The 18,816-nt window shown below is 41.0% G+C and overlaps 1 protein-coding gene across 3 annotated transcripts in view; it reads right to left on the bottom strand.

The window, feature by feature from the left end:
* Positions 1-18,816, bottom strand: part of ARR3 (arrestin 3) — a 140,943-nt gene that overhangs the window by 86,656 nt on the left and 35,471 nt on the right. For 2 of the 3 annotated variants that reach the window (XM_085608358.1, XM_085608356.1), the window contains exons 3-5: positions 13,646-13,711; positions 8,069-8,099; positions 586-646 (exon numbers count right to left, since the gene is read on the bottom strand). In XM_085608358.1, coding sequence (XP_085464484.1) covers positions 586-646; positions 8,069-8,099; positions 13,646-13,711 — 158 coding nt within the window. The remainder of the gene's footprint in view (positions 1-585; positions 647-8,068; positions 8,100-13,645; positions 13,712-18,816) is intronic. The other variant, XM_085608357.1, reaches the window with a different exon arrangement.

The following is an 18,816-nucleotide window of genomic DNA, read 5'->3' as shown; positions in this document are numbered from 1 at the left end:
ATCCTTCATCATTGCCTCTTTCCTTTATTCCTTACTCTTTACTTCCTTTACTCCTTCTTCTCTCTCTCCTTTCCTTCCCCATGTTCTTTCTCTCTTTCCCTTGCTGTGTCTTCTCCATTTATCTTTCTCTCCCTCGTCCCCTCTGTTTTTCCTTCTTTCCACCCACCCTTTATTTCTTACTTTAGCCTATACACTCACCCGCTCTTCCTTCTTTTCGGTCTCTCTCCCTTCCTTGCATGCTTTATCCATTTCTTCCTTCTATCTCAGTTTCCTTATTTTGTTTTCCTCGCCTTTCTTTCCTCCATCCCTCCTTTCTTTTCTCCTCTCCCCTTTCTTTCCTGTTTTCCTCTCTTCCTTGCTTGCTTTCTCCATTTCTTCTTTCCAGCTCAGTGTATTTCTTTCCTTTTGTGTGCTTCTGTTTTCTTCTCTTCTCTTTTCTACTCTTCGTTATTTTCTCCTCTCGACTTCTTCGTTGCTTCCACCCTTCCTATACCCCCTTTTTCCACCTTCCTTTTGCCCTCTTCTGCTGAGCAGAGAGTGTTTGTTTTTAGCTGTTGACTGTGAAGATGATCGTCAGATACTCACCCACTGGTTCCACATGTTCTACGTGATCAACAAAATCTCTCTTTCCCAGGTAGATGGATAGCTGGTGAAAAGTTAAGAACACAACAAGAACTCTATTAGTAAATGTACAAGTGGGTGTTCTACAACATATAACATACATGTTACTACTCATGCTGTTGTAAAAGAACTTGCTGTTCTAAGAGGCCATCTTCAATTTTAATATCACCATTTCCATTACAATATTTCCATTCCAATAAAAGTGAACACTTAGGGCCACATGTATCGAAGTTCCACTTTGCATTCCCTGAATAGTAAATTTTAGGCAATCGCTATTAAGGGAATGCAAAATGGTGTGCAAGAAAATAGCCATTCCTACAGAGCCGCTATCGCAATTAGAGAATCGCTATTAGGTAATACTACTCCATTAGTTCCTGTGGGCCTCAAGGTCTGTAGGTGCGAATGGTTTTACATTACCTAATTTGCGATTACCTAATTGGTAATCACATATTAGGTAACGCAATACCAAGGGTGTCCGGGGGACCAAGGTCTCCCCTTAAGCACCACAAAATAATTGTGCACATGTAAAGCTACCACAGGCCCTAGGGGCATGTGTGCACTACATGGCACTTTGCAAAATGCATTTTTTTCACAATTTGCACATGGTTTCTATTAACTTGGAGTCGATGGTAATAGCATTTCCTAAATGCACAGTTTGCATTTAGAAAAAACTTGGTACGTGTGCTAAGGGAATTGCAAATTGCGATTCCCTATTTTTGGTTGCAATTTTTGGTAATCGCAATGTTTGCGATTACCTACAATTGGGACTACAAATCCTTTCATACATCTTGAAAGGCTATTTTGCATTTGCAAAGGGCCCATATTATCAACTTGCACCGTTTGTGAATTCAAAATTGTTTGATACATGTGGCCTTACTATCTTACTATCTCTAGGGTGTGCTTCCTTTCTGTTTGTAGGAGCAAGTTGCTTATCCAGTTCCCAATCTGCTTTAAGAGCACTTTCTAAGTGCACACATTCTACACATTCTATTCTGACAGCATACATTACATCCTGAGAGCGTGCATTCTATATTAGAATGTCCGGTACTATGCTAAGAGAACATATGATATTCTAGGAGCCCAATTCTATTATATACACGTCTGTAATGGAAGTGAACACATTCTATGCTCCCCACACACTCTGTTCTCTGGGCAGACCTTCTGAAGCAACAGCTTGTGATTTATTGTAAGCAGAGTTATTCTATTCTAGGCACTCATGCTGCTTGAGAGCACCAAGTGGTGTATTCTGAGCACAAACACAGACTATCCTTAGAGGTCAAGGTGTAGTCTAACAGTATGCATTGCATTCCAAGCGAACATCTGCTTCTAAGAACATGAATCTTTTTCTAAGTCCTCCCGCTCTGTATGACTTTTCAAACTATTTAAAGAACACTTGTTTTGTTGCAAGCAATGAGCAGGATTCTCCTTGGGTGGAATAAAAGAGGGTATTTTTCACTGCATTTATTTGTTCTTTCCATGCAAACTCTGCCAGTGGCTGCTAGGAGAGCATAACAAAAAGTAGCCATGTGGCATGTCAGATAGAAAAATAAATTACCCCAAGACATTTAGGATTGTCTGTTAAATTTAAAGGATTTTGGCACATATTCGCCACCACTACTAATGATCTTGAGAAGATTTGGAGATATCCCCGGCATTGAAATGAGTGAGGGTAAAAATCATATTGTTCACCCGAAAGGTTGCAAGAGGCTCGTCAAAGGAAATTCTGAAAATTGTTTTTAAAAGTAAGTCAATGCAATAATGGCCTGAATATGTTTTGTTGATTCACGCAGTGGTTGATATGATAAAACACAAAGGTTCTATTAAAATATACATATATTAACATGTAAACAATATTATGTTCTAAATTATTTATTTAGACAACTAAATTCAATATGGTTAAAATTCTTATAAACAGACAAAACTCTAGAATATCTTTTAATGGTTTTCAACTACCAGCTAAACTGTGAGATTCATTGCAGTGCCTGTTAAAGTAGCAGATCGGGCAGTACTAATCTTCCTTAATTATGGGATAGCTGTCCTGATTTCAGGTATAGAGGAAATACTGAAATGCAAGGTGGCAATCAGAGGTGTGTGGGGGCATGAAGAAGTATTATTTTTAAGATTAAGAGGATATTGTACCTGGTAATGAGGAAATACTTTAATATACTTATGGACCCAAACTGTGAGACCAAAGTGGAGATCCATCCCTTGAGTATGTCTCCTTGGTATATTACTAGAGTTTATAAGATTGGTAAACCCGAGAGGAGAATCTAATAGTGAAATTATAGAGATTTTGAAATGTATCAATTAAAAAGCACAATGGGATTAGGGAAGAGGAAAAGGTATGTTAACAGTAGAGACGTTTATAAAGTGTGTTGTTGGACAATTGTGGCCTCGTACTGTTCGGGCTGGTCTGAGTAAGCCAACAGACACACAAGCAGATAGCGGGGAACTCATCAAGTTGAAATGTGGTAGGTTCCGAAGGATTTGTTGAGGCCAGTTCCTCTATAGCTAATTTGAGGTCTTTATGAAGTTTATTCTACCCTTTTGATGAAATAAAAATTATCCTGCCCAATATATTTTTGAGTTTGGAATCACCAAAACACTAAGATGAACTGATCTAAAAACTCTCCTGTGGTCATTTAAGTTGAATTTCAGAAAATATTTTAAGCACTGAAATATTGTTATAATTCATGGTAGACAGGCACAAAATCAAGAGTGCTTTGTATCTTTGAAATGTTTAATGAAATATAAAAGCCAATAGCACATCACTACCCATAATAAAAACTGAAAGGATCAATTTTATTCCCAATCCATTGATGATTTAAAAGTATCTTCGGAAATTTATTGGAGTTTACCTATGTGTGAGTCCCCTTGCTAGAACTTTTGGCAAACTCACCAGAAGAACAGATGACCAAGTGACTTATAAATATTTGAATAAGTAAGTCCATCAACATAGCTAGATAGTTTGGATGTTGTAAGTCTAGTCTTTGCTCTAAATATTTAAGAGATTCTTAAAAAATAGAACATATATTCTGGAACTGTCTTAACTTTTCAGGTAGTCCATAAATGTTAATATTTAGGGCCAGATGTACGTAGCACTGGTCGCAAAATACTGGCGCAATTGTGCAGAGTATTTTTATAACCAGTATTTTTGCAACCACAGTGCTATTTTGTGAACTGACCTCTGTACTAATAGGACGGTTTGCAAAATAGTATTCTCAATTTGACCAAGCTCGTGAATATTAATGAGGTAGGGTGCAAATTGCGATCTACTTGGAATCAAATCCATCAAAGAGATGGTGGCCTGCTGAGGACAGCAGGCCACTATGTCTGTGGCTGCTTCTAAATAAAGCAGTTTTCTTTTAAATGGATCCCATTTTCCTTAAAGGAAAACAGGATGTATTTAAAAAAAAATGCAAGTAACATTTTTTAAGAGTAGGTTCATGGACCTCTGCCTACTCTTACAATTTTTGTAGTCTGTAAAGTATTAATGTTTTGAGAACGGATTTCGGCAGGAAAGCTTTATTACATACAATCCAATTTAGCATTTGAAAGGGATGCCCTAAACACGCCTCTTTCAAATACTGTATTGGTAATTTGGTAACGTGTACTCATTCGCAATTCACAATTTGAGTTGCATACATAATACAAAAACTTTTTACAGTTGCAAACGGGCCTTTGCAAATGCAAAAAGGCTTCATATATCTGTCCCTGAAATGTCTTTTCAAAACTAATACATACCTAGCTACACCAACAGCTATCAACTGATACTGGCTTGCATATCAAAATGTTTCTTTTTTAGTTCACTCTTTTCAACTAGGAGCTATAGAGGGAAACTGCCAAGCCGCCCTCCACTCAACGTCTATCAACACCAATAATGGCTTGGCATCAAGAGGAATCACTTTTAAATTCAAGGACCTCTACTACTATTGGGAATAACTATTTCCCAACCTCTGACAACACATCCAAATTAGTGAGGTCCTGGGCCTCTTAAATTTCAGTTAAACAACTGAATATCTGACTTAGAGCTTCTCGTGAGCGATAGTGGCTGTTCCAAGATGGCCGCCGCTGTCGTTGTAGATTCGAGTCATTCCCAACACTGGCCCCTTAATACGTGAAGCGGAAGTAGGGGGCGTGGCACAGAGAGATAACATTAGAGGCTGTGAAGCGGATTTGAATTGAGGCGGTGACGAGATACGGATCGCTCCGATACTGGTTGCGGTGAGATTTCTTAAAACTCCGGTACAAAGGTTGCAAAACGCTGTGGGGGCATTATGGTGTGCCGGGCATTGTCAAGTGTAATTGCGGTGAATCTTTGCGCTGCCGTAATGAGTCCAAGTCGGGTCCATGTTGAGCAACCCTGTGCTGATTAAAATGGATATGTGACCAAAACACTGCCGCTGTTTGAATGTAGCGGGTTTTTTGAGACATGTAAAACTAGATTTGAGGATATGTAGTGAGTACATGCTTGTGGAAATTACTAATTAGAATATGCATTGGTACTTGATGAGAAGTTGCAAACCTCTTTTCCACAGGTGGAACACGCGCTAGTTTCAGCGCACTTCCGAAAATCGGGGAAAAGAATATTTAATACAACCCCGGTTGGCATTGTGAAGGCTGGTATGAGTGCCCTCGGCCTTTACATGGTAAATACACTCATTGGAATGAATATTTGGTGTAGACTTGATTAAAAGCATAAATGGTTGGTCCATATATTTTCATTGAAGATTGAATAGAAAATTGCCATTCTATTTCTCTTCTTTCCTGCTTTTTTATATAGCCCTTCTGCAACACAAAAGTGTATGTCCAGTGAGGCGAGTGATTGAAACCCTATGCCCTGATGAAATTGCCACAATAAGGATTAATGGCAATGAAACATGTTGGCCTTCCTTATAAAGGTTAGCGGCATATAGTGCTTTTATTTTGAGTGAACTCACTGGTTTTGAATAAAGAAGGGGACCTATAGTGAGTTTTCAACTCAATTTTAATATTGCTCGGAACACTTGTTCTCTGCAATACACTGAGTTTTTCTTTCTCTCTTTCTGTTTATGGGGACAGCAAAGTTTCTGTTCGAATTCCTTTTTCTTTGTCTGCCCACCCTTCCTTCACTGGACACTAGTTTTCTTATCTTTGTGAGTTGGCAACCAATGATGATAAAACGTGGGCATACCAGCGAGAACCAGCTGGCAGCCTTCCTGGTGTTGCGTACGTGAGGTGCCTTCTCACTATTCACTTTTCACTTCTCACATCTATTTCTCTGATTACTTTTGTGAGTTGTGGTGATCTACTTTGTGTAAAAAATATTGTTAGGTAATGAAGGGCAGTGCTGCAGGTTGTTTTAACTGAAATTTAAGAGGCCCAGGACCTCACTAATTTGGACGTGTTGTCAGAGGTTGGGAAATGGTCTTTTTTAGTTCAACCTATAAAAGATTTTTAATCCAGAATATTGGCGACCATAATGTCAAAGTCAGTGTATTTAGGTAAGTATATGTTTGCTATTCTCAACTACATATCTATGTACAGTGATATATACTTACCTTGATGATGTGGTAGATGTGTTAATGGTGTGCGGTATTCTGGATTCTGTGTTTTTGTGTGTCAGAATATAAAAGTTAATAATGTGATAGAACACTCTTATAGTGCACTGTAGACTAAGGGTGATACACTGACTGCTGCAGAGCAAATTGTGGAATTAGTAATAAGTGATACTTTTTCAATCAATGCCTGTGTTAGAAATGAAGGGATATGATTAAACAAAAGTGGTGATTATTTTCCCAATAAATTTCTCACAAAGACTTAGAGTTTGACAAATCTTCCTCCTTCGCCTTCCGGTAAGATTGGAGTTTACATTGTGCAAGAATGCATGACTCCTAGTTTGTCAGGTTGATACACAGCTGATAGTGAATCCATTGGCCTGTTTAGTACATAACATTCAAAAAATATAATATAATTATAAAAATGTGTAATTTTTATTAAGTCTGAAATTATACCATGTTAATCAAATTATTAGTTATATCAGATTATGTTGGAAAATGTGAAATGTGATTATGTTTGATAATGTCCAAAAGCATATTTTTGTCTGAATTATTGGAATAGTAGTCCTTTTTTAAAGAATGACATGTCATAGGTTGTGTTTTTTCTGAAAACGAAATGAGAAGCACTTGTTTTAGTATATGTTCGAGTCTCAAAAAAGTAAAGTTCTGTTCAGACTGAACAAGTTCATTATCAAAAGATACCATTTTGTTTCAAAAGAACAAGTTATGTAACTCTGGTAACGCTCTTTCTGCTCGATACTCGAACCAACTGGAGATCATCAACGTAGAATATCCCCAGGTGCGAGGCTGGATACAGGGATCTTTTGCACCAGTGGTCCCATGTTTAGTTAGTTGGCGCAAAGCTGTTTATAAGCGCCACCCCTCCGTGCAAATGTCATTTCCTTGTCTTTTCACTTTCCGTTGTCATGGATACTGAGCATAAATAATTGTTGGTAACAGTATGCTGATCACTAACTTGGAGACCTTTGCAGATGTTAAAAAGAGGCCACTCCACAGAGCGCGGATGTGAGGATTCTGCTGTTATAGAGAGTGTCCACCAAAAAGAGCATAACCGAATGTAAGCAATTTGTTCTTCTAATGGATACTTCATTTGAGATATCATCAGTGCGGTCATCAATTATGTCATTTATCATGTCATGGAGACAAATTCTTTGAATGTGAATTTTAATTTCCTTCTGTGGTGCACCTGTGCTTTGTTGTTAGACTGTTGGATTCCCGGGGGAATAGGCACTGTTACAGTGGGTGCTATTCAGTGTGCACGCGAATCCCTATTAAATTTCAAGGGGAGAATACTGAGAGAGTGACATTAGGTTAGGTGCTGGTTCTCAGAAGGTTCCACTGTTTTTAGCTTTTTTCCTTGATCATTTCATGAGTGATATATATGTGAAGTTATAAGCAGTGTATGGTGGGGCACAAGTTATAGTTAGCTAAGTAAATTATAACTGGTGAATTTCAATGTTATATTGATTCTTAAACATTAGTTTTTGTTATATTTCCAGGCCTATTTATTATCTCAATTTAACATTTGATTTTTTTCAGTGAATTTATAGTTTTTTTAACATAAGCTTAGAATTCATTACCATACATAACTATAACATAACTTATAAGCTGTTTTGTTCAGGGAATTTCTGAGTTTTGTTATTGTGAGATAAGAGCTTATTGCCATATCTAACTATCACATCACTTTAACCTTTGTTTTTTTCAGTGAAATTCGGATTTGTTTTATTATATTCACCCAACTCCCTCTTGAGCATGGCTTTTAGCTGTCTGAAGAGGGAGGTTGGAACCAGGGCTTGGCCTCTGGCCCCTTTGGCACACTGTCTCAAAGTCTCAGGTTAGAACATGTCTTGTGATCTTTTGTACAATTTGCAGACATTGATGGCACTCACCTTTGCATTTGGACTTGTCTTCTTGTAAACTCTACAGGCAAAGAAGAATGAAAGCACATGTGAGAATATTATTGAACCTTGTCAAGAAAGCTTGCAATCTCAATTCATCATTCATTCGAAACAGACAGAAAACACTTGTCTGACCTCTGTGACCCGCAACATATATTGACCACTTTCACTAGAGAGTGTCTGCCTTTGGCCATGTTGTTGTGCATTTCTCATAAAGGGATCAGGTGGCGGATGACAGACTCAGTTTGAGTTCTAACAACTTTCTGTTTTTTCTGGAAGGCATCACTCTTAATCTTTATAAACAATGTGATGATCATTCGTCTCCTTGGATTGATATCTGGCCTGCTAAATAATTATGTTCCAGAGGAAAGGTCCAAGAAGAGCGCAGCACAATGTTACTCTGAACCATATGCGTGGTTCCTATTGGAAGGGATATGGTGCCAATATGTGGTCAAAAGAAAAGAATGAACATGGCTGGGTGGGTAGATGAGTAGATGGATGGTTAAGTCCGTGCGTGCTCTGTCTACTGAGTGAGTAAAATGAAAAGAGAGTCAACGTGTTATTGGAAAACAGGAAGATGTGTGGGAGGGTCCTGGATAAAGGGGTCAAGGTTTGGAAAGTGGGGATAGAAAGCTAGATAGGTGGGTAACAGGTGGTTAGAATATGTGAGGTCATTGTATGAGTGGTGATTGCATGGATGTATAAAAGGAAAACAAGGCACGGGAATCTGAGTGGGCAGATGTCGGATGTACTGGATGGCTGGATACCAGCAGCTTGATAACCTCATGAAGAGTGTTTAGATGATTGAGAGAGTGCTTGGGTGGCTGTCTTTGTTTGCTGGCTGTTGTGGTGGATGAGTGGAAGCAAGGGTGGGGCATGCATGTACACATTGAGGGATGAATTGAGTGTGTATGGAGGCATGACTGGATGAGTGGTGAGGTCAGTGGCCGGGTGGATTATTGTAAAGTTAAACAGGTGAGTAAAAGGTTCAATGTATTCATTATTATGGTAAGTCTATTGCACGCATTATGCTTTAGAGTAATTGAATTGCAGACAGCTCAGATGCATCCATTCGGCAACTGACGACAGTCCTTAAAGAGCTCTTGGGTGTAAGCATTTTGATCAGACATAGAAACAATGAGCTGCGGACTGTCAGCGTAGGACACAATCGAGACTCCAAAGGATTACCCAATTTAGGCCAATGGCGTTAAGTACACATTAAACAGGGTAGAGGTTAGTGAAGACCCAGGAGGAACTCCCAGTTTAAACTGGAAAGCCATGGATTTGTAAGGGTCGAAGATGACCCTTTAAGAGCGATCTGATTTAGAAGAATGTATCTACCTGAGTGCCGCACCCCAAATATCCTTACCGGGCAGTGCTTCAATTAAATGGAGTGTAACATGTTGTCAAATGCAGCTGAGAGGTCTAATAACACCAAAGCGACGTGACCTCCTGTATCTAATAGGGTACAAACCTGTGCAGAGACTGTTAGACAAGCAATCTATGTTGTGCTGTTGCCAGAAACCCGACTATGAGTCCTCCAGGAGACAGCGTGTTTCTAGAAAACTTGGAAGCTGCCTATTTAGTGTTCCAAAATTTTGGTTGGCCCAGCCAACAGAGAAATAGCCTTAAAATTCACAAAAATGGCAGAATCTGCAGTCTGCTACTTTAGCAGACGCATCACTATTGCAGTTTTCTGAGAGGAGGGAAGCGTCCCAGTTTTCTAAGGAATAATTGAGATGCCTTCAGAGATGGAGGCAGATAACTTCTGAGATGAAATTTAAAAAATTGGGGAGTCAGGGATTAAAGAGAAAACCTGACGAACATCCTACCAAGGCAGCCTTGACATCAACTTCAGTGATGGATGCAAACGTTGACAATATGAGTATGTCATCAATATCGCTAGAATCTTCCAACAATGCAAAAATTACAGATATCTGGTTGCGTCTCTAAAGTTTTGTAAATAACTGATATTTTACTGATTTATGGCAAAACAAGTAGACAGATGGAACAGTCAATAACAGTCTTTATAACAGAAAGGAACCAACCGGTGAAGAACACAGGGCAGCACAGCTCCCCACAGCCATTTCGGGGACTTTCCATGAGGATGGGGTTTTACCATGTTGAGTGGCTCCAAGCACTCCAGAATGCAGTGGCTCAGCACCACCTGGGCTTCAGGAAATTTGATTCTGTTTCTTTCTATCTGATCAAGCTACCTTGACTACCTATTTCCAAAAGAAACTCTTGCAAAGCTCCATCCATGCTGCATAAAGTTTTCCTCTCTAGGTTTCCTCTGAACCTGTGCAGGAAATGTCTTCTTTACGCTTCAACCCATTCTCTTTGCTCGGTATCGAAGACCCTTAAGCGTGTTCCTTCTTCAAACACGCCAGCTCTGGCGGACTTTCTTTCTGCTGTGCTGCTGATCTTTGGAACTCCCTTCCTCTGAAGTTTGCATTTTTCCTAATTATTAATTTCCATAAAGAACTTAACATTTTTCTTTTCACATTGGAGAACTGGTCCTATTGACTTTTCGATGTTGATTCTAATGTTTCATGAGCAAACGGAAAATTGTACAATAGATTATAATTTACAATTCCATCAGGAAAACATTGACTTTACAAAGAGAGTGACATAAGGAAGTTCCTCACAAAGGGAATGTAAATGAATGGAGCCCATTTCCTGTAGGGACTATGGTGGGGAATCAGTAGCAGAAGTCACACTGGACAGGAGTAGTTGTAGAAAGAGAGTAAATGCAGCAGCAGGGACAGAGCAGTACTGCGTAAGCGAGGGTAAGCTGAAGACAGTTACGGGGCTTATTCACAAGGCCATTTTGGAGTAAATGAAGCAGTGCTCCAGTAGCACTCTTTTACATACTTTTATATGTCTTTCTTAGTTTGAAAAATGTAAATATTCATGTATAATTAGTACGTATAGAAAGGAATGTTCTTTCTTTGCACTTTTACTGATAAGTGCTGGAGTCGATTCACACCGACATGTAAGGGTACGTAAAAGGGTACCCCTATAGTACTACTTCCCATAGTCAGTAACGCTTTCGTGAATACTCCCCATAGATTCTGTTTGGAAGAAAACTGGCAATTTAGGTCAGTCGGGAGTTATTCACCTTCCGTCAGATTTAATACCGGTAGAGCTGGGATCTCAATGGTATGAAACGTTGTGATAGAGCCTGAAATTGGTGGACTAGGCAGGTCTTGCAGTGGGTGTCAATATCTAAGTATCTGTAACACCGAATGAGATAAAGAGGCCGGGTCAGGCCCCGCGTCTGCCTCTAGTACAACATCCAAAACACAAAGTGACGTGGTTACCTGTTTGGGAGCATTTGGAATTTTTTTAAGCTTCTCTGAAGGTTCTATCTCTCTACTACTACTTTCCTACTCTAAATGCTGGCAATTCCAAGAATTGGACGATGTGGTCTCACTCATGTAATGTGACTTGCTTCATCATAGGCCACCCCGACGTTGCTCCTAACCAATTGCTTTGCTCCTAACAAGGGTGATGCTCTGAAGATAGGCGGTTGTCCCCTTTCTTGTGTGATTTATACATTCAATGTTGTAATTAAGGATTTAACTAATGAGTTGAATAAGAAGCTAATGTCCCTTCAGAAGTATACTACTGTACATTACCTGAAGATAAATGTTTCTAAGAGTAAAATCTTGATTTTAAAAAGTAGAAAGTGTGGAAAGAATGGCAAATATGTTTGGAGTATTTCCTTAGAGAAACTTGAGATTGTAAATTCTTATCTCTACTTAGGGAAAATGGTAGCTGGCAGCACAGAGGATAAGGCCCACATTGAACATTGCTCCTGCAAAGCTGTCTCGTATGCCAGCGGGTTATGCACGTTTTATAACGTAATGGGTCGAAGGCATTTTTTGCAAATGCTTTCTGTTTTTAAAGTGAAAGTCCCTCCAACACCACTATGTGCTATTGAATCTATTCAGGTAGAAAAATGGGGCTTCTTTGAATAGATAGATAATGCGTAAATTATGTAGTTTAATACATCTGTTTCCCCCTGCTATGAGGTTAGAGTTCGATCTGATAAGCTCATATGTTCAAGGATTAGCTAGAGTGATTCGGTGGGGCCATCAGTTGAAGAATAGTGTTTCCGATTCTAAAAAGGGCTTTTTGAACCACAAAATGTTTGGTTCAGAAGCAGACAAATATTCCTTCTACGGTAATTTTACTTAAGCTCTGAATTATTTTAATGTACAGGAAGAATCTGTGACTTCCATTCTTTTTCTTTTAAAATTCAAAAACTTTTAAGGGGTACTAGCTGTACTGTTAGTTTTCAGAGAGATCTTGAGTGCAGCAGGATGAAGGAAAGGTTGGAGGTGATATCCTCATCTGGCCATCCAAGAGTAGGCCAGAAGGATCTGGCTTGGAATTTGAATCTTGGGATCCAAATTCCAATTTCCAGCTGATTTTTTTCTGTATGAATTTACTTACATTGAATAATTTAACTGTAAATTGGCCATCTTCTGTAAGAACAGGGAAAGATTGTAACGTGTCATTTAGGGATTCAGAAGCTCAAACATGTCCTGTTTGTCTGTCCAGCCCTGTTACCGCATCGGAACCAGATGCTACAGCCAATGTTTTACAGAATAATGTTAAAACCGTAAAAGCAGCACGTGAATTTCTTTTTAATTCAAAGAATGAAATAATACGAACAAAAATATGTAACTTTTTTATGGAGTTTTTGAACTTATTTTAATTTTTTTAGAGTATAGCTGTATGAGGGAAAGAAATGTATCGGACTGTTTTCTTGTGGAATAACATATATATTGATTGCTGCTATGCGGGGGGGGGGGTTCCTTGCGGGATTCATGGGAGTTTAAAACTGAATACAAGTCCCCTCTCTTGGCCCCTGGTAACTGTTATTAGCAAGAATGTAAATCTCCGGTCTAGATGCAGATTTCTGTTATGACTGTCATTGTTTTTATTTTCTTCTGAGTAATTTGCACATAATCTTTGTTGCAATCGGGGAGTGGATCATTTGCATAAAATGTTAACTTTTCTCTCTTTGTTATATGAATTGATTTTATTATCAGAAGTTTTATTTATAATGAAATTACATATGTATTTAATTCGATTTAACTGATTGTTAGTAAAGGATTTAAATATGCATTTACTTAATAGTATTATGATGACACAATTGTGACTCAGTTTTAGTGTAATTTGTCTTATCCTTCTGTGAACCTCATTTGAGATCCAAATCTTAATAAAGAATTTAATCGAATTGCCACCTCGTCCCACCCTGGTAAGATGGTACTGCAAAGTTTCTAAATGCTCCCAAACAGGTAGGTATATCGTAGCAAATGCCAGACCCTGACTCAGAGTATCATGTTGGGTGTAGATTTACGGCTGCAGATGGAATTTACTGCCAGGGAAAGTATGCCAGTAAGAGTGCCAGCCTGAAGCAGCATGCATAGAATTAGATGTGTGTGCACAGGTGTTCACAGTAGAGTGGCAGGTGGTGGTCTTAGGGAAGGTAGACAGCACCCACAAAGTCCTAGTTTGTGGGTGCTGTGTGAGCAGGTGTAGTGTGGACCTTACCGAGAAGGCGTGCTTTGCAGGGTCCAGCTCGGGTGGCGCAAGAAAGGGGCAGTGATTAGTGAAAAGCTGGGACCATTGAGACCAGGAGTGCGGGCGAGGCGGGTACACAGTCCGAGGAAGGCAGGAGACAGAAGGAGGGGCAAAGAAAAAAACAAAGTGTAAAAAGTAGTGCAGGAGAAATATGAGGATGGATATGAGGTGGGGTTCAGACATAAATTTAGAATAAACATATTTAAAGATTAAAATATCAACATTACCAACATAAGAGCTGTGCAAAGCAATGCTTATAGGTCCCACCTGATCTGCTTTCCCTTTTAAACTGTATTGTAACTGTTGTAATTGTTCCGTGATTGGCTAAGAGGAGGGCCAGGCCTGGAGGCCGACTGGAAAGCTCACTGGGCCAGAGACTGGGATTGGCTGAGAAGCCGAGCAGGCCTGGATGTAGGCTGTTGGGATTGGCTGATAGGTTTTTGGAAGTTGGAGGGCACTTTAGGCGGCAAAGATGAGCCCCTGCTGTGATTGGCTGAGTGACTGTGCAGGCCAAAAGCCAGATAGGAAGACACAAGCTTTGCCCATCACCCTGGGGATTTTATCACTGTCTGTTGGGCCCAGTGGATTCATTGTTAGTGAACAGGTCTATTTAGCTAAACTTTCACAAACCAGCAGAGGTCTGGATTGAGTCAGGGGCGGAGAGAGCGTGAAGATGCTGTTGGTGTCCCTGCTTTGAGGGGTGTTTCCGGTTTACCCTTCTGAGTAATGTTGGCCCTTGAAAGGTCAAACATACACAAGATAACAATAGTCCAAGGAGTGAGGAGTTATTGAAAGAACCACTGGGAAGGAAGAAAAGGTGAAGCAAACGTTTACAACACTTAGATGAGAGTATGTTGCAAGTCACTAAAAAAGCGCCTCAAAAAATAGTTACTCAAGGCATATCTAGGCACTAATCGTATCAAATCTGACCAGCATACAATCCTTCAGCGGGTCTCTGTAAACAAATACGACACCATGGACTATAACTCGTAATCCAGTGCACAATGCATGTTAAATACTTGTATCTTTATTACTAAAATGTGGAGCACTGTGCAGCACACACAGGTCAGCGCCCTCTGTACTATTGTCAATACTGCCAGCAGTGTCCTTCTCCTTAGCGGCTCTCCCAAGCCGGCATCCGCTCTGGATGAGGTACTTCCGGTTCAGCTAACACCATATGTATTACCTTTTTAAAAAGAGTTAAATACTTACATGTGTAAATTGTATTTGTAACTGGTCTTCATGTCTGGAGTTACACATGACCACGTGTGTGTGTCTGTGATTCATTCCTGCAGCTTGTGTTCACTGACAATGCTTATTTACTCTCCATTGTTTAGATTTTATTAAGTGCACCGCTACCATTGAAAGGAATCACGGTGCTATTAAAGCATTGCCAATTAAACCTTTATTCGTCATCAGACTATACAGGAAGAGCCATATATTCACAGTCTAGACATGGTTGGTGGTCTGCGATGACGTCAGATGACAGGGTTCACCCTAAAATGGACATCGTTCTGCGGCACTTTAAACTTTTGACTGAAGATGCCGAGAATAATGTATATAAATATGTTGGTTTAAAAAAATATATAATTTAGGGATCGTTTGTCATTTCGTATTAATCAGCTATTTCTTACTCTTTCACCTGTGTTTGTTCTACGCAAAACAATGTAAAATAAAAAAACGTTTTAAATACATTTTTCACCATATCCGACCAGTCACATATTACCAGACACACATATGAAAGAATGTAATTTTAGTGAGATGTTGGCTTATTTTTCAAAAGCGCCCATTAAACCTGTAGCATCCAACAAAATATGTTCTACAAAAGCAAACACTGACTATGTGATACATGAGCAGGCTTCAAACATGTAACAAGTAACAAAAAGTAGGAAAATGGCAAGGTTAATATAAAACTAAAATGATCGTACGGTTGGGGTGGAGGGAAGGAAAAGGGGGTTTGATTCATTGCAAGGTATCTGGTTTGGAAAATCGATAAAATGCTTCACCCCCCCCAAAAAACTGCCTTAAAAACGGCAAAAGATCTAAATGAAAGATGAGTGTCAAACAGAGTCTTTCCTTTTCCAGAATTCCCGAGTCGCGCTCTGAGGGCACCAGGTCCTGCTAAAACAGGTCACTAACGTTTACATTTAATAAAAGAAATGTTTTTACATTCCTCGGGCCTCTTTTAAGTAATAAACAGCACGAAAATCTGCAGTCCTTTTTAAAAACCATAATAGTGTAAATCTTAAATAAAAAAAACCACAAATTTGCGCTTAGGCGATAAGGCCACAGCAGACCACAAATGACTGCAAATTACCTAAAGCTTCCAACACTCAGCCCACTTGGACACCTCAGATTTTCTCAGTATTGTCACTGTACAAATAACTGGGGATTGAACCCCATCCTTTGTGCAGACGCTCCTGAACAATGGCAGATTATTAACAAACGTGCACCTTATTAGCAAGTAAAGGCATCGTTAAAAAACATATGGATCAGGCGAGTTCAGGGACAGAAATTCTAAATCACGAGTCATGACCAGCCCTCTAGGCCTTGCCTTGTCTCTAAACCACCTTTATTAATATTACATTTAATATTTAGAGACAGATTTCTGATTGATCTGTGGTTGGCAATTTATAAAATGCCACTTGCTGGTGGATACGGGTTGTAAACCGAGGTATAATAGACATATCTCTATACAATACCAGTGGGCAAAAGGAGAAAAACAAACTGTAAGAGACACAAGAGACCCCCATCATGACATCAAGATGTGTTTGAAGTGGAAATCTCGGTCCACAAAAAGTGTCTTACTTGAGGGCTCAAGAGATAACAGACACATAGTTTCAACATTGGCCTTTGGCGTGGAGCGGCAGCGGGGGAAGGGGCGTGGACATATGGGTTCAGCCAATGCAGATTTGGGAACACCGCAGAAACAAAGTCGCTAAGAGACCCCTGCTAGAAACAAAAATCAACGATGTGTTGTCCTAGAACACACCAACGCCCAAGCTTCTGGTGCTGTGGGTCTGACGGTGCCTGGTGCCTTGCTGGTTGGCGTTGGCGGGTGTCTGGACATAGTTGTGAATGAGGGTTGGTGGTTGCAGTGATGACGCAATGGTGCATAGTAACTTTAAAGGTCGTAAGATGGTGTGGGAAAGAACATAAACTTCAGGTCACAAAGAGATTGTAGTCGGCGAGGGGAGATCTCTGCAAGGAAACCCCGGCTAGAACACCAATCACCATTGGCGTAGCAAGGGCATTAGAGCTTGTACTCAATACAGACACATCATTAGAACTTGTACTCAAATCAGGTACAGCATTAGAGCTTGTACTCAATACAGACACAGCATTAGAACTTGTACTCAAATCAGATACAGCATTAGAGCTTGTACTCAATACAGACACAGTATTAAAGTGTGTCCTCAATACAGACACAGCACCAGAGCTTGTACTCAATACAGGCACTGTATTAAAGCTTGTACTGAAGTACTGAATAAAGCCACAGCATTAGAGCTTGTACTTAATACAGACACAGCCTTAGAGCTTCTACTCAATACAGACACAGCAGTAGAGCTTCTACTCAATACAGACACAGCATTAGAGCTTGCACACAATACAGACACAGCATTATGGCTTGTACTTGACAGAGGCACAGCGTTAGAGCTTGTACTCAATGCAGACACAGTGTTAGAGTTTGTACTCAATACAGACATGGCATTTGAGCTTTTACACAATAAATTCAGCATTATGGCATGTACTCAACACAGGCACAACATTAGAGCTTATACTCAATACAGACACAGCATTACAGTTTATATTCAATACAGACACAGCATTAGAGCTTGCACTCAATGCAGCCACAGTATTAAAGCGTGTCCTCAATCCAGACACAGCATCAGAGCTTGTACTCAATACAGGCACAGTATTAAAGCTTGCATTGAAGTACTGAATAAAGGCACAGCATTAGAGCTTGTTTTGAATACAGACACAGCATTACATCTTGTACCGAATAACAGACAACATCAGAGCTTGCATGCAATACAGACACAGCAATATGGCTTCTACTCAATACACCCACAGCATTAGAGCTTGCACACAACACAGACACAGCATTATGGCTTGTACTCGATAGAAGCACAGCATTAGAGTTTGTACTTGTTGGACCCGGCCTCGTAGAATGGCCCTCCGTGCCCCCGCACCACCGAAACCTGGTACCTGCAGCCCAAGCACACGGCCCAGCCGACCCTTCCCACCAGGACACCCGCACCAACCCCGGACATCCCCGTCCATGGCCTCTCTCCTTTCGGCCACCCCGGGCCCGCGTGCCCACTCCATGCAACAAGATGGCCGCCCGGCCCCAGCGCGACCCGGCCCTCGAGGCGCCACTCCGGCTGGAGGACATCACGCTTCCAGGGGATGAGAGAGGGAGGAGCAGTTTCTATCGCACCTCTGAACTCCCCTGGGACGATGGGTTTCGATCGGCCCTCCGGCCTCCCTGCGGGCTGGCTCCGTGCCTGCTGGGTGTCTGGGACTCCTCCCGACCCAACCCTGAAAGGATCAAAAGACATTAGCAGGAAACCCCGACAAGCGGCCCCCAGGTGACAAGACCCCTGCCTGCACAGACTCCGGACATCAAAGAGGGGTCGACCTATAACAAGGGGTGCTCTGAGACTGTCCGGTAGATTCGACGCTGGAACAACGAGAGCCTGCCGACGTGTGCGTGGCTCCTGGAACTGAACCAACCTAAGCCTGCTGAGTGACTCCCGGCTTCCTGAAGATCGTAAGACCTCCGAACTTGTGCCTGGGCCTGCTGAGTGACTCGCGGCTCCTTGAAGATCGTAAGACCTCCGAACTTGTGCCGAAGCCTGCTGAGTGACTCGCGGCTCCTTGAAGATCGTAAAACCTCCGAACCTGTGCCTGAGCCTGCTGAGTGACTCGCGGCTCCTTGAAGATCGTAAGACCTCCGAACCTGTACCTGAGCCCGCTGAGTGACTCGCGGCTCCCCCAGACTCTCACGGTCCCGCCGGACCCCGACTCCGACCACGTATCCCCCAGCTCGAGGATTGTGAGCTGTGCACCGGATACGTCCCTGCTTTGAACCGTTACCAGAGACTGTCCCGCTACCCCCTACCTTTCCGAGACTCTTG

The sequence above is a fragment of the Triturus cristatus genome, chromosome 5_2 (genome assembly GCF_964204655.1).
Source record: "Triturus cristatus chromosome 5_2, aTriCri1.1, whole genome shotgun sequence".
Classification (NCBI taxonomy): domain Eukaryota; kingdom Metazoa; phylum Chordata; class Amphibia; order Caudata; family Salamandridae; genus Triturus; species Triturus cristatus.
The sequence above is the reverse complement of the archived record's forward strand: the minus strand, read 5'-3'. Positions and strand labels throughout refer to the sequence as shown.